Below are 24,251 nucleotides of genomic sequence, written 5' to 3'. Positions count from 1 at the left end.
TGGTCTTCATAATTGAATTTTTATAAAATAATAACTGAATTTGTTATTAGATGAGTATCAGTGCATTTCATGATGTATAACTATCTTATTTAATCATAAGAAGATTTGAATCACATGTATTTCGCTATTCTGATTTCATATATAATGGGATGTGCCGTATCTATATTAGTATTGTTAATAAAAATGGGAAGTTGCCGAGCTTTTTAGGGTCATAATTGTAGGAAATTCAATTATTGTAATTGATATTGCCTCATTTAATTCATAAAATATTAAAAATTGTATGATTATATATATCAAAGAAAAAAAATATATACACGCATTCAACCATTTTTTGATAGAAAGTGTAGCCATTATTAGTAAATATGATACTTATAGCTATTCAATTTCAATAACCCTTTAAATGTAGCTATTTATGTAAGTTTCTCTAAATAGTTTTGTTGTGGTCCAACTCGGGTAAATAGTTTGAGTTGGATCCAATTTAGGTATATACATTGCTTAATGGATCCAATTTGTGTAGGTACACGTGCGCGCGCGCGCGCGCGCACACACACACACATATATATATATATATATATATACACTCTTAAAACTTATGATCTAAAATAAGTGATAAATGTTTATGTGGCTATAAATCAGTTCATTAAAAATAGGAAAAACTAAGCTCATGCCCCATAAAAGCAAAATAATTACATACAAATACCACTTTATAGTTCATATCCCATTTTTTCTTCTTCCTCTTCTCCAGTTCGCTCCTTCTTCCCAGTTCTTCTTCTCTAGTTCTCCTTCTTCCCCATGCTTCTTCTTCTCTAATTCAAATCAATACTCAATTTCACACAAATGTCAACTAAAATCAATATTGTTGCTTTTAAAAATATCGAGATCAAATATGCAAATGCATCTAAATTTCCATCATTAAAAATATCTAGTAGTATGAGCATGAAAGTCTACATCGAGTTGAAGATAAAAAAGCCTGAAACTTCATATCCACTGGCGATCGTCTATAATCACTAGTTCACAAAGCCAATCCTCAATCCTTAATGTGAAACTTCTAAATCCTCAATGATATTATAACAGTATATGACATATTGTTATAGAATCACTGAGGAACAACTAGACATTCAGGAAAAATTGCACAAATATTGAATGATAAAGATTTTTTAAAGTCATTTAATGATACATGAATAATACTATCACAATATATTCATGTATTTTCATGATATTAAAATGTATAATTAAGAAACAACCACTGTTTCACCAAATTAATCATCAATTCTTAATGATGGGCTTCTAAAATCCTCAATGATACAAAAATAGTAAATTACATAATAGAAAATTGCACAATTACTGAATGATACCATCATAGTATATCTACTGTGATGGTATCTACCTTGGTAGGAGTAAGGTCTGCGTACATTCTACCCTCCCCAGACCCCATGTTGTGGGATTTCACTGGGTTGTTGTTGTTGTTGTTGTTGTATTCGGTGACACATGAATGATACTAACACAGTATATTCATATATTATCATGATATTAAAATTGTATATGTCACGACCCGAGAGGGTACCCTAGGCGTGACCGGCACTCAGAAACCATCTTTGGCCTCCAAGAGAACTACCTGGTCTCATCACTCATTCGTTCATCAGCGGAAGACTTAAGTGAAAATAGGAATACTTATGTAGGCTTGTCATCATCAACATCAAATGAAAGAAATAATCCTTAAAATAAGTAGTTTCAAAGGAGAACTACTCCAATTACATCACCAAACTATGTTTATGAAGCCTCTAACACTATCAGACGGTGTCAATGACATGTTCATGGCTACCTCAAAAGAAATATAATACTCAACAATAATAAAAGGATAAAGAGTTCCTCTGAATACAAGAAAAACTCACCAAATAGTTGAAAAGTAATAATCTTCAACAATGCTCCCGTTGAGGATCTCTAACACATGTATCTGCATCATAAAACGGTACAGGTCAAATAACATTAGTACATAGAATGTACAAGTATGTAAAATGACAGAAAAGTAAGGACAGATATCAAGAAACTCCTCTCAGAAAGACTCGGCTCAGAACTCAACATCAATATGTAATGCAAGTTTAAAAATAATAATAATAATAATAAGCAATGCTTACTCAGTTGGGAGTTTCTCTAACCGACAACCATCACTTATGAGCTAGTGATGATACAACGAAGTGATGTCGTTGCCACATCTATCCAATATCTTGCTAGGGTAAAGAATATCACTATCTTGGATCCAATCATCAACGTTCTCTTTTTGGGACTTAAAAGGTATAACCTCCATCCTACGCTGGCTACGTAGTTCTGGGGTTTGAGTCAATTAAATTCTTACCCAACTCGGTGCTCAATACTATTTCCAAAATATGTGCTCATATTAACATCAACATCTACTCTTATTGTAAAAAAACATCAAACTCATCTTATTACCTCTTCATCAATCATTACACTTCAAAATATTATTTACATCTCATCAAAATATCTTACTCAAAACATCATTTACTCAAATTCATTTAAACTCAATCCTTTTGCTCTTTCAAAACTCAATAAAATACATATATAGTATTAATTCAAATCACTCTTTTTGTCAATAAATATTAAAAGGCAACATCTTCACTTAAAACACATGTAAAAATATTTATGAACATCAAATCAATTAGGGTTCATGGGAAAGTAGTCATAAACAATAATTCCAATAATATGAGAGATAAAAATAATAATAATCTCAATGCATAAATATATCTAACTCAATAGAAGAAGAATTAATTTATTTAGAATTCAAGATTTGGGTAAAACTCAACTATAACTCAATTACGATGAATTTAAATATTGAGTGTATGGACGAACTCAATCCAATGCTATTAATAGCCTTACTTATTTGGAATTCGAAGCTTTACTCCGAATTGAAGAACTCAATGACCACTTTTGAACCCTAGCCTTTTCTCCTCGCCGGAGTATTTTGTATACTATTCAGAGTATAAAAATCATCGGAATAGTATTTCTACACTACTAAAAACTAAAAATATATTTGAGAATGATTAAAGAAGTGTATAGAGAGAAGAGTTGCTTGAGAAAGCTTGATGAATAAAATGAGAAAATAAGGTGGTATTTATAGGTGTGGAGGAGGGACCTAACAATAAATAAAAATAATTACAAAGGATGATCTTGAAAATTCAATGGAGGATTGTGATCTTATGGATGATGTCAAATGGAGGACTATTGATGTAATGAGTGATGTCAAATGGATCTAGATCTTTCCATGATTGTTGAGATAAATCTTCTTTTAACAGAATACCCTTTTTCGGAGCTGCGTTTGAACAAGATAACTTCCTAATTAGGATCTGGTATCTCATATGAATTGTAGATCTACAAGTATACTTTCATGTTGTTTAAGAATCAACTGATTTGGAGCATCCTACTGTGAGATATGATTTTTCTTCTACAAATACTTCATTTTATCACAACACCATATCTTGCAAAAATTAATTTATTTGACCTACTTATCCTCTGAATCTTAAGATATGGTCTCATTAAAGTTGTAGGTAATATCGTTGGAGTTATTCAGAAATTTGAATTACCTAATTTGGACTATTCTATGAAAAGTTATGCCCAAAATATAAAAGCAGTATCATTTTCATCAAAAACTGAAACACCACATACAACGTTTTAGGGGGTGTTACAATATCTCCTCCTTGGGATCATTTGTCCTCGAATAAAGATGAAACTAGGGGACATGAATAACGAATATCATCAAGACATCAATTTCTCAAAAACTCTGATACTCAAATGTTCAAACAACACATACTGAAATAGTCAATGACTCAAACTCAAGAATACACATCGACTCAAAGGTAGAAGTAAGGAATATTACCTTGAACATCATCCTTAAAAGACACGAATAGATGAGGATATTTAGCCTTCATAGCTTCTTCATCTTCTCATGTTGCCTCTTCAACAAATTGATTTTGTCTAGAGGCATAGGCAATGACCTTACCTTTCTACATCAACATATATCCCAACCCAACTCTTGAAGCATCATAATAGATTACAAAACCATCCGTTCCCTTGGGTAAGGACTGTACTGGAGCAATAATCAATCTAGATTTCAACTCTTGAAAGCTTTTCTCACAAGCATCAGACCATTGGAACTTAGCCTTTTTCTGATTCAGCTTAGTCAATGGTGAGGATATGGATGAGAATCCCTCAACAAACCTCGTGTTGTAACAAGCCAAACCTAAGAAACTCCTTATATCGGTTAGAGAGGTAGATCTGGGCTAGTTTGTAACTGCCTCAATCTTTTGAGTATCAACTTGAATTCCATCACCAGATATAATATAGCCTAGAAATGCTACAGATGCAAGTCAAAACTCACACTTCGAAAACTTAGCATACAACTCTCTCTCCTTAAGAGTTTGAAGGACAATCTTAAGGTGGTTATCATGCTCACTCTTACTTCTAGAGTAGACCAAAATATCATCGATGAAGACAATCACAAACGTATTCAGGTATGGATTGAATACCCAGTTCATGAGGTCCATAAAAACTGATGGAGAGTTTGTCAATCCAAAGGACATAACAAGAAACTCAAAATGACCATAGCGGGTTCGGAAATCCATCTTCAGGATGTCACATTCTCTCACTTTCAACTGATGATAGCCTGATCTGAGATCTATCTTAGAGAAGCATGTGGCACCCTGAATTTGGTCAAATAAATCATTTATCCTAGGGATAGGATACTTGTTCTTTATAGTGACCTTGTTTAGTTGCCGGTAATCAATGCATATTCTAAGGGATCTATTTTTCTTTCGCATGAATATGACAAAAGCGCCCTAAGACGAGATACTTGGCCTAATAAATCCCTTATCTATGAGGTCTTTCAGCTGTTCTTTCAACTCAGCGGGAGCCATCTTATAAAGAGGAATAGAGATAGGTTGTATATCAAGAAAGACATCAATACCAAAGTCTATCTCTCTATCAGGAAGGATTCCGGGTAGATCTTTAGAAAAGACTTCGGAAACTCACTCACAACGGAAACTGACTTAAGAGATGGAGCCTGATCATTAATATTTTTGACTTAGACTATATGATATATGCATCCCTTAGTGATTAACTTTCTGGCCTTAAGGTAAGAAATAAATTTACCCCTAGGCACTATAGAACTCCCCTTCCACTCTAAGATAGGCTCATTTGGAAATTGAAACTTGACAATTCGAGTCCTACAATCAACTGAGGCATAACAAGCATAAAGCCAATCCATGCCAAGAATCACATCAAAATCAACTATGTCCAACTCAACTAAGTCAGCCATCGTATCCCTGTGATAGATTGACATAGTACAATCTCTATAGACCCTCTCAGCTAAGATAGACTCACCAACAGGAGTAGACACGCTAAACGGCTCAAGAAGACACTCAAGAAGGATCTCAAATTTACTAGCCAAGTAAGGATTCATAAAAGATAATGTAGCACCCGGATCAAGTAATACATACACATCAAAAGAAAGGACTCAAAACATACCAGTAACAACATCGGGTGCATTTTTTTGGTCTTGGAAACTACCCATAGCATACAGACAGTTTGTTCCCACACCTGCACTTGAAGCTGCACCTATCTGATTACCTCTATTCTACGGAGCTGCAGAAGAAAACTGAGCTCTACTACTTCTATCTCCCTATCTCTTTGAAAGATACTCATTCTGGAAGTGACCTTTCTTTCCATATTTGTAGCAAGCATTGGTGCCCACACAACACTCTTCCAAATGGAGATTCCCACATCTAGCACACGGTGGCTTTCCTCTAGAACCTTGAGCAACATTTAATTGGGACTGAGAACCTTGAGCTCGAAAGTTCTGGTCACTCAGCAACCTCCGATTAGGTGTAAAAGCACTTGTTGAAGAAGGTGTATAATTAGAAGACCCCTTCTGTAAGAATGACTTGTTACCCTTCCCTTGCTTCTGCTCGTTCTCATGCCCAGCAGACTTAGCCTTCTTGCTTAAGTGTTCCTCTTGGTTTTTTTTCTTGTTATCCTCGACCTGCTGAGCATACACCATCAATCTAGAAAAATCCATATCAGAAATCATTAGCATTGCCTTACATTCTCTCTTTACATGTTTGCCTAGGCCAGAGACAAACTTCCTCATGTTGGACCTCATATGAGAAATCATTTCTCGGGCATATTTGGACAACTGAATAAACTTCAAACTATACTCTTTTACATTTATGCTCTCCCACTTGAGGTTCACAAACTCCTCAACTTTTGCTTCCCATGGCTCTTGGGGAAAGAAGTGGTCAAGTAAAGCGCTTTCAAGCTCATCCCAAATTGCAGGTCCAGCATCCTCGGCGCAACTCGGCTCCCACTGGTTATACCACACATTCGCCACATCCTTGAGCTGGTAGGAAACCAACTCAACACCCTCAACCTCGGTAGTATGCATCACTTTCAAGATCTTCCACACCTCATCAATGAAATTTTGAGGATCCTCCTCAACCTTAGACCCTATGAAGACTGGCGGGTTCATCCTTAAAAAATCTCTAATCCTTGTGGTGGAAGACGACTTTTGAGAGCTAGAGCTAGGAGTTGGTGAACTATGGTTATCCATCTGGGCAGCTAACAGTTGAGTGAGCATGGCAATAGCTCCTCTGAATTCTACCTCCGAAGTAGTAGTGGTATGAATAATAGGTATTTGGGGTACCTCAATAGACCTTATAGGTCGGCTCCTAGTTCTCGATAGAGGCATCTCTGACTGTGAAACCTCAGTGCTGGCAGCGTTCCTCTGATGGGTTGTATGTTTAGGAGGCATGGTCTGCAACGTATAAATGCACGAATTAAAAAGAAAGTTTTATAGAGTTAAACTCTATGGCACGAACTCAGATTATGAAAGAAGTGAAATTATTCCTAATGTCCTATAGTCTCCTGATTATTCAAAACATTATTTACATCTCATCAAAACATCTTGCTTGAAACATCATTTACTCAAATTCATTTAAAATCAATTCTTTTGCTCTTTCAAAACTCAATAAAATACATATAGAGCCCATTTTTAGCTTATTGTGGTGTTTGGCTACCAACCTAAAATTCTAAATTTAAGTCATAAAGTTCTTAAAGTCATCCAAAAATGAAAAATTGGAAATTCTAATTTTTTTGGAGGGCTTAAAGCCATTTTCGTTGATCATGGAAATTACTTTTATATCCCTTATATTTTATTTTAATTTTCAAAGTACCCTCTCAGCTAAAGCCCTAAAATTCACATTTGTTCCTCATTTCTTCAGCAGCAACAACACAGTCTCCACGATCTCTGTTCATCATCTTCTACAACAACGCAGCCTTCAACCAGCTGGTTGGTTCTACAAAGTTGCCACTAATAAAAAGGCTTCATCTGATTACTCTGCTTGGGCTGCTAAGCAGACTTTCAATCTTGGTGACTAGCCAAGAAATTCGAGTATAGCCAAGAAACAAAGAAGAATAAGGTGATAGAGAAAAATGAGATTTTCTGTAAAATGATGGTTGCCCATCTCTACTTTGCCAGTGATTTCTCCATTAATGGAACAAAAAACCAACAACCCTTTGAAATATACAAGAAAAACAAACATTATACCTTCATCCAAACACACGTTAATACACTTCTTGCTCTTGCTTTTTCTCTTTTTCTTTCTTCTTTCTTTGTGCTACTGATGTTGTAAAGGGGCTATGATGATTGATTGCTTCCTTTCTAAACTATGTTCAATCACGACATTGAGAAAAAATCGACCTGTATCTTGGCAGGGCGACCCAGTTAAGGCTTTGAATAGCAAATTGGTGTGTGTAGCCATGGCGGCGGCGCTTTTCCCTTTTGCTTTGTTAAGAAATACAGTAAATCTGAGCCCTTAATCATCTTTAACATAAGATATATCTGTTGGAGGAAGAAGAATGGTTTAATTAATATTCTCATAATTAATACACAACTCTTTATCCCAAAATAAGTGTCTCTTTTAGCTCATGCACCCCCTTAAGTAACATGTATTTATAAAAAAATAACTTAAATAAATATTTTATAGTGGAAGTGATTTTACAATATAAATTACTTTTGATTTAAATCAACTTTAGAGTTTAAAAATCTTTTAAATCAACTTATAATGGTGTTAACAGCTTTAAGGGTATTTTAGTCATTTTGACAAAAAATAAGTGCTTAGCAATACTTATTTTTCAAATACATCAACAACTTATTTTTAGCATAAACACTTTTATCCAAACACACAACTGCTTATTTATAAAAATAACTTTTAGCACTTAAAAGTTCTAAAAGCACTTCATACATAAGTCACTTTTTTAAGCCTATCCAAACGGACTCATATAATATTAATTCACATCACTCTTTTTGTCAATAAATATTAAAAACCAACATCTTTACTCAAAACACGTGTAAAAATATTCATGAATATCAAATCAATTAGGGTTCATGGGAAAGTAGCCATAAACAATAATTCCAATAATATGAGAGATAAAAATAATAATAATCTCAATGCATAAATATATCTAACTCAATAGAAGAAGAATTAATTCATTTAGAATTCAAGATTTAGGTAAACTTAACTATAGCTCAATTACGATGAATTTAAATATTGGGTGTATGGATGAATTCAATCCAATGCTATGAATAGCCTTACTTATTTGGAATTCGAAGCTTTACTCCAAATTGAAGAACTCAATGACCACTCTTGAACCCCTAGCCTTTTTTCCTCGCCGAAGCATTTTGTGTACTACCCGGAGTATAAGAATCACCGGAATAGTATTTCTACACTACTAAAAACTAAAACTATATTTGAGAATGAGTAAAGAAGTGTATAGAGAGAAGAGTTGCTTGAGAAAGCTTGATGAATAAAATGAAATGGAGGATTGTGATATCTTATGGATGATGTCAAATGGAGGATTATTGATGTCATGAGTGATATCAAATGGATCTAGATCTTTTCATGGTTGTTGAGATGAACCTTGTTTTAACGGAATATCCTCTTTCGGAGCTGCGTTTGAATAAGATAACTTCCTAATTAGGATCTGGTATCTTCATATGAATTGTAGATCTAGAAGTATACTTTCATGTCGATTAAGAATCAACCGATTTGGAGCATCCTACTGTGAGATATGATTTTTCTTCTACAAATACTTCATTTTGTCACAACACCATGTCTTGTAAAAATTAATTTATTTGACCTACGTATCCTTCGAATCTTAAAATATGGTCATGAAAATTTTAGGTGATGCCGTTGAGAATATTCAAAAATTTGAATCACCTAATTTGGACTATACTATGAAAAGTTATGCCCAAATACCAACACAGTATTATTTTTGTCGAGAATTGAAACACCATATACAATATTTTAGAAGGTGTTACATTATAATTGAGGAACAACCATTATTTTACCAAGTCAATCCTCAATCCTTAATGAGACATTTCTAAATTCCTCAATAATACCGTAACATATATTTAGAAAAAATTGCCCAAATATTGAATGATACTATCATAGTATATATATATATATATGAGTTTGGTCCTAAGTCTATTAGACTCTGGACTTCTTGGGGGTGGGCCTAGGCTAGGAAAGGGCACGCAGTGTAATTTGTTTTGGCCAAATGAACATTTTGAAGTTAAATGGTTACTTAATATAAAAATGTATCATTCTTCTCGGACTTACTAAAAAGGAAAGTGAGTCATATAAATTAAGAGAGAGAGAGCTTTAATTAGTGAGTGTTAACTAATATATGACCCTTCAAACTAAACCAATTATCATGCACATATTAGTTTTATCTGTTCTACAAACAATATTATATATTTGTATTTAAATATAATTTAATTTTTAATATTTGATTTGACGTAAATATGAATTATTTCGAGTGAATCATATATCAAAAGATTTGAAACATCGAGGAAGCCCATATCCAAAAATTGGAACTGTTTAGAGCAGATTTGAGTTGATCAAAATTGAAAAAAAATCAACTTATTGAGGAAGATAACTACTACTATATATTAATTTTGTACAAATAATGTATATGGATGTATATTCATCATCGATGCATAGTTATACATTATATATACACACTGTATAATATTTATACAATATCGATATATTACATATATTAGTGGTCATTTTTGTTGAAATTATTTTATCGCCTGTACATTTACGTAAGAAGCTCTTACAAAGAAATTAGACAATCTTAAGAGGTTGTAGCATCTTTGTCTTTCTCGCCTTTTTGGTTTTCTCTCCATTCTTCTTTAAAATCAATATTTTTTTCGTTACTTGAATCTTGTTTTGTTGTGAGGCTCATATTTAAACCTTTTTCACTTGAAAATTTATAATTATATTCATCTTTTATAGATGAGAGTCTATTATACAGTGTAAAATGCAAGAAAATATGATAAGACAAGCAAAATTAGTTCAACAGTTCCTTTTGTTTTGTCAAATGTACAAGGATAAAAACTAAAGAAGGAACAAACTATTGTTGAGCACTATTGAAAACTTGTTGAAAAAACTTTAATTATAACTATTTTTCTAGCAAAATTACATGACAAATAAGATAGACACATAATGTATGAATATAATCATCTTGTATATGTGTCATGATTCAATCTGTTGTAAGTGGTACCCTTGCTAATCCTTCAGTGAACCAACCATTAACTCAACTTAACCCATAAAATCATACATGAAGTAAATCCTTAAATGAAATATTCGAAAAATAGTTTTAACATGAAAACGACTGAGTCCCCATAAACACAATTAATTAATAAAAGTCATTGTGAATTTTTTTTCCCCTAGAATCTGAAAGTCATAGTACCAAAATTCTAACAAAGTCTAACAAAAATGAGGATGCAACCCTAACAAGAAAACACAATCAAGTCTAAATGTCAATATCCAAAAAGATGGACAAAGAAGTAAGAGGAATCCACGACAGCTTACACGAGATAGTTCACCCTTGAATTCAGATAGTGAAAGTCTATAGTTGAGGTCTCTCAACAGTCGTCTGAAGATGCTCAATACTCAACAAAGAAATAGAAATTGCAGTATTAGTACACAACGCAATGTACTGGTATAATCACATGGTCAATTCCAGTATATGAAATGTGAATCAAGCAACCATAACTTAGTAAAACAAATAATATATAATCGAATGACCGTTCACACACAATCTGGACTTCCAATCTTTACTCTGAATGAATAAACACAATACACATGAAACAATCACAACACAACAGTCAACCCGATTCTCTCATGGAACCCACATAAAAATTATTAGTGTACCGGTATAGTACCCGTTCCATCCGTTAGTGTACCGACGTGATATCCGTTTCAATAATAGTGCGTATTGGCGTGGTACCCATCAATATTAGTATGTACTAACGTGGTATCTAATCCAAAAACAATATGTATCGGCATAGTACTAGATACAATATAATCAACACATGTCACAATTAAGCCACAATGAATAGCAAACACACTTGCACACCTAAATAACACATTCATTTCTTGCCATTGACCATATTTACTATTTCAAAATAAGTTCTTGCCTTTTCCCTAATCATATATCATACATGGAATATTAATGAAGCAGTAGACAAACACATATAACATAAACGGGAACAACAACCATCACCTACCTCGAATCAACCCTTGAAAATTCTAAACAACTTGAGCTTTCCCCTTTCGTAATGCTCTGACTTGTTCTTGATCTAAAACAATAACAAAACACAACAATCAATGAACAATGACCTACAAACACCCGAATTATACTCAAATCCTAAACCCCCAGGCCATTCTCATGATTATTCTACACAAATCAGGGTTTTTTCCATCATGAATTCAAGCTAAAACTCTCCCATGAGTTTTTTATCGTAGATTTAAGGTCAAGAAATCAAATTATAAGTTGGGTGAGTAATTAACTTGTCTATGCTGCAAGAATTGATGGAAAATCGAAGAAAATAGCTCTAGATTGTCCTCTTTTCATTTTGACACTCTATCTTGGTCTTGTTTCATTTTTAACCCTTCAGCTTTATTTTTCATGTATCATTTAAACATAAAATACTAATTTTTATGATTTTTTTATTTTTATTTATGCTTCAACTATAACTTTGCATTTTAAAAATATATTCGTAAAATAAATAAAAATTGATGGACAAACATCAATTTCTTAAAAATAATAACTTAGTTTTTGAGATTTTCTTTGCATTTTTGTGTGAAAAATAACCGACAAAAGTGCATCGGTTATCTTTCTTCAACATTCAATTAAATTAAATAACATCACATATTTATTTTTATCATATCATCCAGGTTATATAAATATAAGTCAAATACTCGCTTTCTATTTTTAATCGATAAAAAAAAATTCATCTACAATACAGATAAAAAAAAAGACTCTTGTTCATTGCTAACAACACTACTAAAAAATGTTAAAACTTGACAGACTCCATCAAGATGCCAATAATTTTTTAAAGAAAGAAAACGATGCACTTACGTCGGTTATTTTTACACGCAAAAATACAGAGAAATTCTCAAGAAAAAATTATTTTATTTTAAAAAAAAATTGATGTTCATCCGTTAACTTTTAATTATTTTTTTATGAAAACTAACGGATAGATGCCGACTTTTAAAATGCAAAACTATAGTTGAAGAACATAAATAAAAAAATAATAATAATAAAATTAATATTTTATGCTTAAATGATATATAAGAAAATGGAGTTAAAAGGTTAAAATAAAATAACACTAGGATAGAGTTCCAAAATAAAAAGTGATGACAAGTTAGAGGGGCTACCTATGTATTTGGCTAACTTTTAACATTGTTAGAAGAAAAATTTTTTGTACAGTAACAAAATAAAGTTACATGACTTGATGAAAAAAAAGAAGATAATTTTTAGGAATAATTACATTAAATGACCATTTGATCATTTTAAGTATAAAAAAATAACTATTCGGTGTATATTCATATATATATTCGGTATATATTTTATGTATATAATATAACACAATATATATTTAATGTATAACTTATGTATAAATAATATATATTACATAGTCAGTGTATACTTTCTATGACTTTTAACAAATTATATTGTATAGTCACTGTATATTTCTTATGATTTTGACTATTTTTTATGTAAATAAAATATGACTATATTTATTGTATGTATTTGACATTGTCTTTGATTTTTATATAATATTTTTAATTAATAGTATTAATTTATAATTTATAATATAATAAAAATTTGAAAGAAATTTAAAACGTTCAAATGAATTGTAACTGTCAATCTTGGAACAGATAAGGCAAGAGCTCCACTCACTTGAATACTCTTCTTCTACTTTTTCACTTCTCTTCTCTATCGATGGCGGAAGTTTCTAGAATCCTCCAATCATGTCTTCTTCCTCCTTTCTCCCATAAAATAGACGGAATCACTAATTACCACTTTACTTCCTACAAATTGTACAGAAGAAATAGACTCAACATCGTTATCCGTTGTTCATCAATTTCTACTACTGAAACAACCAAATCCACAAACACTCAGAATATTCCATGGGGATGCGAGACTGATTCTCTCGAAAATGCGTCGAATTTGGAGAAATGGTTGTCGGAATCAGGGCTTCCTTCTCAGAAAATGGATATACAAAGAGTGGATGTTGGAGAAAGAGGACTTGTTGCTAACAACAATATTAGGAAAGGGGAAAAACTGCTTTTTGTTCCTCCCTCACTTGTCATCACCGCTGACTCGGTAATTTTATCCATTTGTTTGTCTTGAACCGTAAGGGTTTCGTTTGGTAGGGTGTATAGCAATAATATTGAATAAATAGTATTAGTATTGCAGAGATTAGTTATGCTAGAATTAATTATGCTCCTATAGTTATATTGTTTGGTTTGATGTATGGTATGATTTCTAGAAAAAATTGTTTGTTTACGAAAATACCCTCCACATTCTTTAGCTTTGTACAGTTTCAGGGCAATTGTATCTTTAACCATGCTAGTGCATGAATTAATAACCTTGGTATTGCTAATACATTAGTTATGCATAAGATAATACCAAATAGTGATGTATAACTAATACTTGCGTTAGTTATGCATAAGTTGAAAAAGTGTACCAAACAAGGGGTTAATAATATCAAAACTAATACATGCATTATTTTCTCTTGTACCTTCTCAAAATGACCCACAAGTGTCCCATTCCCACATTGTTTGAGGGGATGTGAGAATTTGTTGTTGTCACTTTTATACCTGGATTTGATCAATCCTCATTTTATGAGCTAGCTTTTGGTGTTGAGTTAGGCGCAAGTCAAATTTGCATCGGAGTAAAATCATCTTTATTATTTGTTTCCTAGCCCATGTTATTTTGTCCATGCACAAGATGACTTGTCTTTGGTCGTGCAGGAGTGTTCAGTGCCCCACATTGGTTGAGGGAATAGACTGTTGTCTCACGAGTTAGTTTTTGAGATTGAGTTAGGCCCAAGGTCCATTTTCTTAACATGAACTTGGTCGGACTCCTAATGATGCATTTAAATAGTTCTTTTTAAGCAAAATGGAGAAGAATTGCATATGAGCGTGGATTGTTTGATGACAATGATATCCTAAATTCTAAGTTCAGGGAGAAGTCAAGGAGGGAATTTTGACTAATTTTAGTGCTGTCCTCATCATGGTCTAGGAGCTTGAGTAACCAACTGAGGTGAAAACCTTGAGCATGTAAAGTGAAATGTACCAATCTTATAATTGAAATGATCCTCTTTATTGACTAATTTCAGTGAACAACTAAAGGAGCATGTTTACAGGCTTAAAATGTAGTTTGCCCCGACTTATGAAGTACACTATGGGTATCAATTGTTAATGCTGCAGATAAGTGAAAGTTTAAAGGACTTACTGTTGTAATACGAAAGGATGAGGAACAAACGTGCACATGAAATTAAATTTCATTACCTGCCTGCTATAGAAGCTATTTAGGTGGAGGTCAATTAGTCTAGAAACAGGACGTTGATATGCTTCAACCTAACTTCTTGACATCTTAATGTATCTCATGCTAGGTATCTATGTTGGACTGTTAGGAAGTGGACATAAAGTGTACACCTTGACTTCCACGGTTGTCATTTGCTAATACGCCAATGTGTTGCCACTGATTGTTGCCTCAATTATGAAACTCTGGCTTATATAGTTTATAGCCCCTATCTTATAGGAGACGGTTGAGTGGTATGTTGCGTAGTATAAAAACCTTGAGAACAGGTTCTAATCCCAACTACAACATATATCTACACATGCATGTGTGCGAGATACCATCATCACATATACATACATTCATGTGTACTCGTGTGAGCACAATAGCCCTCTCCGCTAGAAGGAGTTCATAACTAGATGACATCTATCATATACTCTGAATTTCCCGTCTTCAAAAAGATTACACCAGCCACACATATCCGAATCATATCTCTTAACAAATAAAGTTGAATCCTTTCTACAACAGATACTTCTTATACTTAACATAGCGCTGAATTTTTAACCATTTTTTTATGCTGACATATACTAGTTATTAGTGCAGCTTGGAGACAAAATGGCTACAAATGGATCTTAACTGTTACTTATATAATTGTATATCACTAGAGGTAATGGAAGAAATAGATATATTAAAATCTTTTAGGGTTGCTGGTTTAGATACTAAGGCTATACATGTGTAAGTGTAGGTTCTATAGTAACATAAGTAACTGCAAGATGAGATGTTTTGTTTCATCTTTTTTAGTTGTGGTAAGTTGGTTTACTTAAGATGAAAAATGAACAAAGGGAGACAGTCTTGCATGTGTTTAAAAATGGCTATTGTAAGATACTTAAATTTACATGTTCAACATTATCAGTTTTTTGAGAGAAGGCACGAGCCCTTCAGGTTGGATCAATAATTAGCTTCCTAATCAATTAAATCAGATGGGAGGGACATACTTGAAGTATAGAATATAACAGATATAGTTACCATTATCTTGATTCTGAGTTTTGTTATCTAAAATAGTATGCATTTGGACTTGATAAAAACATAAATAAATAAATTATGGATTTTGGTACCAACAGAAGATTTTTCTTTGTCTTGATATGTGCTGGAGATGCCAGAAATGGAGCAATTCAGATGTTGGTAATGTTTTAAAACAATACAATGTACCAGATTGGCCTTTTATTGCTACATATTTAATAAGTGAGGCAAGCCTCATGAAGTCTTCAAGATGGAGCAACTACATATCTGCCTTGCCTAGGCAGCCTTACTCTCTCTTATACTGGTAAGCCTTTTCACTGATTTTGGTGTCCTCCAAATCTTGTCAAGACTTGAGAGTTCATCCTTTACAACGTAAATGGTACATGCTCAATAAGTCCCCCTACAGCTTCTTCATGTCTTTTCAGGACTCAATCAGAGCTAGATAGGTACTTGGAAGCATCACAAATAAGAGAAAGGGCGATTGAAAGGATAAATAACGTCATTGGAACGTAAGGCTTTCTTTAGTCAATTTCTCAGATGTTATAATTTGATGCTAGTTTTAACCCTACTTCTTTCTGGGAAAATTACTTTTGGTCACTCAATAATTAGCTTTGGTTATCGTGAACCATGATTTTCACTAAGGGGGTTTAAAATATTAAAAATAAACACACGAAGAAGCCAAAGGAGATTCAACATCTACTATATATACATAGAAAATAATTTTAACTATATACAAATATAATTTTAACAATGTTTAAACAATGTAATTTCCGCCGAAGGGGGTTCATCCCCTACCTGGCTCCACCTTTGTGTGTCACCTGACTGGGCACACTTTACCCTAATTATTTGTAATGTCTCATTGGTCTCTCCACTAACACATTCATACACAATCACATGGACTCTACTATTTTGTACCTAATCATTGCATGCTTCGGTAAGGGTGGACTATTTTAATGAAGAGGAATATAAACATTGAGATCAGAAGAATGAACAACATGTCAAATAAACTGCAATCCCCATGACACAAAGAAGAAGTACCAAAAAATACCACACATTTAGCATATGATGTTACAGTCACATTGTATAACAGTTTATTGTTCATTGGATTTGCAAGAATCTGTTGCTAGGGACCAAAAGTGCACATCCGAAATAATTGAATGTTAAACATGATTAGTCTTATATCACAAGGATTACAGCTGAATTTGTCAAAAACTGAAGAGAAGTGTTGTATAGTTCATTTATTTTCATTGAGAAAAGTTGTGTTCATTTATTTATCATCGTTGTGCTTGCTAACTATTATCTGTTTCATGATCTATGATGCAGGTACAATGATTTAAGGCTCAGAATATTTTCCAAGCATCCCGATTTATTTCCTGAAGAGGTACATAAATATAATAGACAGCTAATATTTGAGGCCGGATAAAATTTATCTGTTTGTCATTTTTTTTGTTTCTTGGGGGTAAGTGTTTGTCTATGTAAAGTGATAAGATGCTATGGAGATTCACATTTCCTGGAGTCTATTTTATATAATATACTTTTGGCTTCAAACTGAAAGACTACACTGTCCTGTGGCAATGCTGATTTGATTCTGCATCAATAACCATATTCTTTGACCAAGTGGAGCAATCAAATGGCCAAGCTTCTTTTCAACTGAGTGCCTATATCACAATAGATCGATTCTACATACTTCCATCCTGAAAAAGAGGTTTATAAATTAATTCTGCTCAATATATATCATCATGCTGCTTCTTCTATTCACCAAGATCAGCACTTTCTAGAACTGATTGACGTGTTGTGGAAAGAATGTACGTCCGGCAATGATTTTGGTTGTCTGGAGAAGTTGAGAGAGGCATTATTTTTTTACAGTTCACTAGAGAGTGGAGACTTTACACTGCCTATTGCTATTTTTTGCTCTATTCAGTGTCATGATATTTATTAAAAAATCTGCTGCATGTTATTGCAGATATTCAACATAGAGACTTTCAACTGGTCATTTGGAATTCTCTTCTCACGTTTGGTGAGTTACATAATGGAAGTCACAAAATTTGCTTGTTCTGTGATTTGTGCTGCCATTCATGTTTAGGCATCACAGAAAAACTTGTAGAAATTGAGTGCAGAAACTGTGATGTGGTATCTTTAGAGAAATGATATACTAAAAAAGAAAAGAGATAGTGCCATCACTCTTGTGCTCAACGCAAAAGATCTACTTCATGAGAAGCTATGCTGTGTTTCCTAAATTGGTTTGTTTGTTTACCACAGGTCAGGTTACCCTCTATGGATGGAAGAGTTGCGTTGGTTCCTTGGGCAGATATGCTGAATCATAATTGTGAGGTTGTGAATAACATTTCTGTGAAAATGTCTGTACTTGACATACATGATACAACTCTCTGTCTGATTTTTTCAGCTATTTTAATTGTTCAAGGTGGAAACATTTCTTGACTATGATAAATCATCGCAAGGAATTGTCTTTACAACGGACAGGGCATATCTTCCAGGTGAGCAGGTACACATTATTTTGATATTTCATAAGTGATTAGCTAACTTACTTTATTTCCAAAATTACTATATCCCCATCCTCAATGTCAATAGCGAACTCAAATTAGAAAACTACTGCCCTGTGGATTAGAGATAACCATAGACTAACAATATTCTGATTAACCTAGCTGAACAGAAATTTTTGGTAGACCCTTATTTATTGTTTATAAACCCAGCTAAAGTACGCAACATAAACTTTTATATCCGTATAATGCAGTAATTCTTTTTATGATGAAAGCAATCCTCGTAGAACCACTTGATGGTTTGGATAATCATGATAGAAAATGCCTTTGCATAAATAACCCTTAAGCTTTGATTGTACAGGTTTTTATATCATATGGAAGGAAATCTAATGGAGAACTTTTGCTTTCATATGGATTTGTTCCTAAAGAAGGCACCAATCCAACTGACTCAGTTGAGGTGTCATTGTCACTTAAGAAATCTGATAAATGTTACAAGGAGAAGGTGGAAGCTCTAAAGAAGTATGGATTGTCAGCGTGAGTACTTCAGTTATATGGGGTGGTCCATGATACAGTGAAATAGATACTTTTGGATATATTATTTCTCTAACTTAAGTCATTTCTGACAAAATGTAGAAACCTTCTCGCTATGGTTTCTTGTTATCAGGAAAAAAGAAAAAAAACACTAGGTTTTCATAGCTTTTGGTGTCTTTTTGTTGTTTAAGTTTGAAAACACTGACTTTCAAATTCTCGTTGACCTTGAACAGATCAGAATGTTTTCCGGTACAAGTCACTGGTTGGCCACTGGAGTTGATGGCTTTTGCTTATCTAGTGGTCAGTCCACCTAGCATGAGCAGACAATTTGAAGAGGTACGATAAATCTCAACTTTGCAAGTTAGAAAACTTGAAATACATTCTTTAATCGGGGAAGAAATTCTAAAACTAAGTCTATTACAGATGGCTGCTGCTGCATCAAATAAGGCAAGATCAAAGAAAGATATCAAGTACCCAGAAATAGAAGAAGATGCATTGCAATTTATTCTCGATAGTTGTGAATCTAGCATATCAAAGTATTCCAAATTCCTTCAGGTAGTAAATTTCTTCCCTCGGTACTACTGTCCTATAATCACAGTAATATGGAACCAGCATGGGATGTTGCTTCCTTAGCCATCATGTGGTCCTGCAGAAATTGAAACAAGAGAGCTTTTAGCAGGATTGAAAATGATTTTGTATATTTGAGGAGCTTTTTGTTTCTAGTTACCTTTTGCTGCAGCTAAGGCGATCCTGTTGTATAGAATATAATGTGTCATTTGTAGAGGACCATATTCTTGTGTGTATCCTCTACTTTTTTGTAAATGGCTTGTATACAGGAATGTTTCCACTAGTCACACTAACATGGGTTGTAGAGATGATATAGAGAAGTGTACCTTTTTTGTCTGCATTTACTGCATGTACAAACCTTTTTTTTTTAATTACCGTGGTGTCCTGGTCGCTTTCGTGCACCTCGACTAATTCCACGGGATACCTATCACATTTCACCAACAACAGGTACCATGTAACTCGGTCCACTAAGGCTAGGACAAAGGGGAAGAAATCACCTAGTGCTTTTTGTCTCGTTAAACCTGAGATTTCATGGTTCTCAACCCACTTCATTGACCACTAGGTCACATCCTTGGGTGCTTTATACTATCAAATCTTCTCGTGACAGGCAAGTGGAGAAATGGATCTCGATGTAACGAATCCAAAGCAACTAAACAGAAGAGTGTTTCTGAAACAGCTAGCAGTTGACCTGTGTTCAAGTGAGCGAAGGATACTCTATCGTAGCCAATATGTAAGTACAGACTCTGTTTCACATTTCAAATTTCCAATAAAACTCTCCATAACATGCAGTTTATGTATCTGTAAGTACCTATGCTTCATTTGCGACAGCCTAATGATTTCATGACCCCATCTTTTATTGAAACATAGGAAGATAGATATATATTTGTGTTTTGCGTAAATCCTAATTTGCTGTAATTCAATTTATTGTTTATGCTTATCATATATGCTTTTAAAACCCAAGAAAGCAATGAAGAAAAGGAAATGAAAGTTTTGCAAATTGATTAATTTCTTTGATTAATCAATCTTATTAACCAGTAACCTTTATTCTGAACTTTTATGACATGATACCAGATATTAAGGAGAAGATTGAGGGACATAAGGAGTGGAGAATTGAGGGCTCTGAATTTATTTGATGGACTTAGGAACTTTTTCAAATGACTTAAAAGAATGACTCTTCCTGGATTTTGAAATCAATCCTCCTGTTTCCAAGAAAGTTTGCCACTGTCTCAATGATCAAATGGTAAAAGCTCATTGTACTCTCTTCTCTTGGTGTATAATTGCTATTGTACCTTCCAGCTTAGCTTCAAGAATTTTTGTAATCTCTAAACTTTTTGCCCACTGTTTTGATGTTGCCACGTGTCTATTTCTTTTTTAACCATCTAGTAAAGTACATAGAAATAGCGCCAATTGATCACTTTTCGGTTGTCTTTGAAAAATAGCCATTGTCAAGAGTTTCAAATTTCACATGTGAAGCTCCATGACAGTGGCTATTTTTCAGTTATGGGGGTTGAGAAGTGGCTATTTGTGAAGTTTTACCGTACATAATCTATTGGCCCGACTAATTCAGGTTTGGCCCCATAAAGCCTATTTAAGGGGAGGTGTCAACACACACACACACATATAAAAATCAAAATTTGACCCAGTGTAATTTTTCGGTGAAGAGGCGTCGCTCGACACCCCTCGAGCAAGGCCTCAAGGGTAGCTCTGCCCTAGGTGTTTGGTATGACGGAAAATGTTCTCTAGAGTTTTTTTACTTATTTTCTTGTGTTTGGTACGTAAGCAAAAATTGTTATTTTAAAAACTTGTCTATAATCTAAACAAATAATATGGAAAGTGAAGGTGGGGTGGTGGGAGTGGGATGAAGATGAGGTGTGTTGGATGGTGGAATGACACAATCAATGTGGAATGCCAATGATAGAATTTTTTCTCAATTTTCATTTTTTCTCAATGTGGAATGCACCCTTAAATGTTGGATTTTTGCACGAGAATGGAGTTGAATCTCGGAATACTAGGGGAGAATTGACCAACACAACTTGAAAAGGTTTCAATGCTCATTTTCGAAATCTATGACCGATTAGGGCGTTGTTGATTTGGGTGTGACTAACTTTGAGTCCATTAAAGTCAAGTGATGACTAGATTTGTGATTCTATAGGCAGAGCAGGTTTAACAGTAATGATGGGATAAGTTATTCAGATTTTTTTTATCAAGTTAAATGACCGATTAGGGCATTGACTTGGGTGTGACAGACTTTGAGTCCATTAAACTTTAATAATAATGGTGAGTCAAGTTATTCAATTTTCTTATCGAGGTAAATGAGCTGATTATTTCTGAATTGAGAGTTGTTATGAATGAAGTAGCAAGATATTAACAATTAGATGTAGAGTTAAGTGATCTTTGTCAATGATAGTGGTTCCCGTTTTCTTTATTGAAACTCATTTATAATTGACAGTAAAGAAGGTTATTGTTTTATTCCAATATGGCAACAAAGAATTGTATGAACAATGACAGAGAATTAAGAGTTGTTACTAATATTAACTAGACAATTCATTTGATAACTACTGAACCAAGAGTTTTTGGTCAAAAACATTCTTTAACTATACCCAAAACTTAATATACATCTTCAACAAATAAATTGAACAAAAATCATCCTTAATATATTCAAACCTTGACAAGTCCTTCAAACCAGCCACAGATCATTTTCACTGTTCTGCTAAAAAGCTAAAGCTATTCCGAGTTAGCTTTTGCACGTGCCAATTTTGTTGGGCGTGTATATGAACAATAAAAGAAAGAAAAAAAACAACAATGACTCTTCCGTGGTTGGGTTGTGATTATATTTGATTGCGGTATTGATTTTAGTAAGAAATAATGGACATTCCTTCTTCAGCGTAAATTAAATTTTCAATGCTTTTAGGGAGTCTGTCAAAATTAAATTTTCAATGCTCACAATCATAATTTCGGATTTCAGGGACTCTGTCAAAATCAAATTTCCAATGCTCACAATCAAAGTAAGAAAGTCTTCAACAATAAGATTCTTGAATAAGTGATGACAAAAAGAAGACTTTTTTGAATTTCACAATTATTTGTTAGATTTCTATTGGGATTTGACATTTATGAATTTGATCCTTCACACCATACTTAGTTCCGTACAGAAAAAAGCTAATTGCGCATTTTATGATTTGTAGTTCATATATCTATAATATTTTATTCATGGGTGTTATACCTTATTGTAATAAAAAAAAAAAACTATGCTCATACTGCACATAGACTATTGGTTATTGTTATATATTCCAACTGCAATATGAATTAGCGTTTTATTGATTATTATTTCATTATTAATATTATTTATAGGTATATATGGGCTTACCTTTTTCATACATGCACATGAAAATGTGCTGTTCTTTCCATGTTACAACGACATTTGACTAAGTAGTTGCTTAAGCTATACTGTTACAATGAAAATAATTTAAAATCAAATATATAGGGTCATGCATAGCACTGGCCATGATCCTTCTAGTTCAACTACAAATCAATCAACAAAATCAAAAACCGATAAGATTTAATCTAGAGTTGAATCCAGAGTCATACCTATCCTAACCAACTCAAGAATCTTCAAATTTGATAACATAGCTATCAATAACACAACCAACACATAAGCATTACATTTCAATGAAGGGGAGGCAATGAAGTCTCAATAAAATTAGTGGTTTAAAATACACTTTTAATAAGAAAAATATATATAAATAACACAAAAAAATAATTTAGAATTGTCTTTTTTATTGACATAATTTTTTTATTATTATAGTAATTTTAAATGACATAAAATGCTTTGATTAAGCTTACATAGTAATATAAAAGTAAGGATTAATTCTAATTGAAAGATGTTAGTCATGTATTTGCAATATATTATCCATATATTTTGGATGTTGTTGTAAAAAGCTTATTGATTAATATGAAGATTTGAATTATTTAATTCAATGTTCTACAATATATTTTGCAAAAGGTAGATAGTTTTTTAGATATATTTGAAACTCTTTTTTACAATCTTGAATATTGTTTTAAGTGAAAATAAAAGGAAAAAGACTTAAATATGCCATCGAACTATTATAGATGACTCATCTATGCACTGCCATAATAAAAGGGGTTCATTTGTGTCATTACAAAAAAGATATACGATTTTGCAAAATCATGTATGTCACGTGACCTTTTATTAGAAAAATAATGACAAGTTTTCTCTTGAACATTTTTAAAATTCTAAAAAAAAAGTTATTTGTTTATAAAAATATCCTCCACAATTACGTGGAAAGGATGTAGAAAAGCTTTTGAGGAAATATTCATGTTTTTAGTCATGCTAATGCATACATTAAAAACTGATCGTACACATAAATGACCTTCTCCCCTATTTATTTCCTCTATCTTTTCTTCAACCCCAATTTTTCCTTCATCTACTTTATTTATCTATTTATTTTCTTCACTACCTCCTTTTAACTCTATCTATGCTAAAGATAATATTTTTTATATTTTAATTTATATAATTCATTACGTCTATATTAAATTTAAAATATCAGTTATGTTCTACGTTATAAAGAACTAAATAAAATGTTAAAATAATAAGTAAAAAGCTACATTGAGGAGAGCGAGATCATTTGAAAATTTAGAATTGTAAGTATCGAAATATTGTCAAGTATT

The 24,251-nt window shown here is 33.0% G+C and overlaps 1 protein-coding gene across 4 annotated transcripts; it reads left to right on the top strand.

The window, feature by feature from the left end:
- The first annotated feature begins 13,283 nt into the window (after window positions 1–13,283).
- On the top strand, window positions 13,284–22,937 carry LOC129892064 (ribulose-1,5 bisphosphate carboxylase/oxygenase large subunit N-methyltransferase, chloroplastic). 4 transcript variants are annotated; one of them, XR_008767256.1, is made up of 13 exons: window positions 13,284–13,749; window positions 16,071–16,273; window positions 16,395–16,478; window positions 17,293–17,350; window positions 17,933–17,986; window positions 18,229–18,300; window positions 18,392–18,472; window positions 18,829–19,001; window positions 19,232–19,334; window positions 19,422–19,553; window positions 20,173–20,295; window positions 20,637–20,805; window positions 22,531–22,937. XR_008767256.1 is itself a non-coding variant. In XM_055967600.1 (12 exons), exons 1-12 carry the CDS (start codon window positions 13,366–13,368, stop codon window positions 20,721–20,723), a joined length of 1,515 nt encoding a protein of 504 aa, XP_055823575.1. In that variant the 5' UTR covers window positions 13,284–13,365; the 3' UTR covers window positions 20,724–20,908. The 4 variants fall into 4 exon arrangements, 3 of the variants coding, with proteins under 3 accessions (XP_055823575.1, XP_055823574.1, XP_055823576.1); XM_055967600.1 differs by lacking the exon at window positions 22,531–22,937 and having other exon boundaries at window positions 16,110–16,273; window positions 20,637–20,908; XM_055967599.1 differs by lacking the exon at window positions 22,531–22,937 and having other exon boundaries at window positions 20,637–20,908.
- Window positions 22,938–24,251: the final 1,314 nt, after the last annotated feature.

Source organism: Solanum dulcamara, chromosome 6, assembly GCF_947179165.1.
Source record: "Solanum dulcamara chromosome 6, daSolDulc1.2, whole genome shotgun sequence".
Classification (NCBI taxonomy): Eukaryota; Viridiplantae; Streptophyta; class Magnoliopsida; order Solanales; family Solanaceae; genus Solanum; species Solanum dulcamara.
Note: the sequence above shows the minus strand (reverse complement) of the source record. Positions and strands in the feature narration are given on the sequence as shown.

Excerpts from the sequence above, each read along its gene's own strand:
- LOC129892064 (XM_055967599.1), top strand. The coding sequence starts at position 13,366 with ATGGCGGAAGTTTCTAGAATCCTCCAATCATGTCTTCTTCCTCCTTTC. Across the intron at positions 19,335-19,421 it reads TGAGCAGACAATTTGAAGAG|ATGGCTGCTGCTGCATCAAA; the intron begins GTACGATAAATC and ends AGTCTATTACAG. Across the intron at positions 19,554-20,172 it reads AGTATTCCAAATTCCTTCAG|GCAAGTGGAGAAATGGATCT; the intron begins GTAGTAAATTTC and ends TTCTCGTGACAG.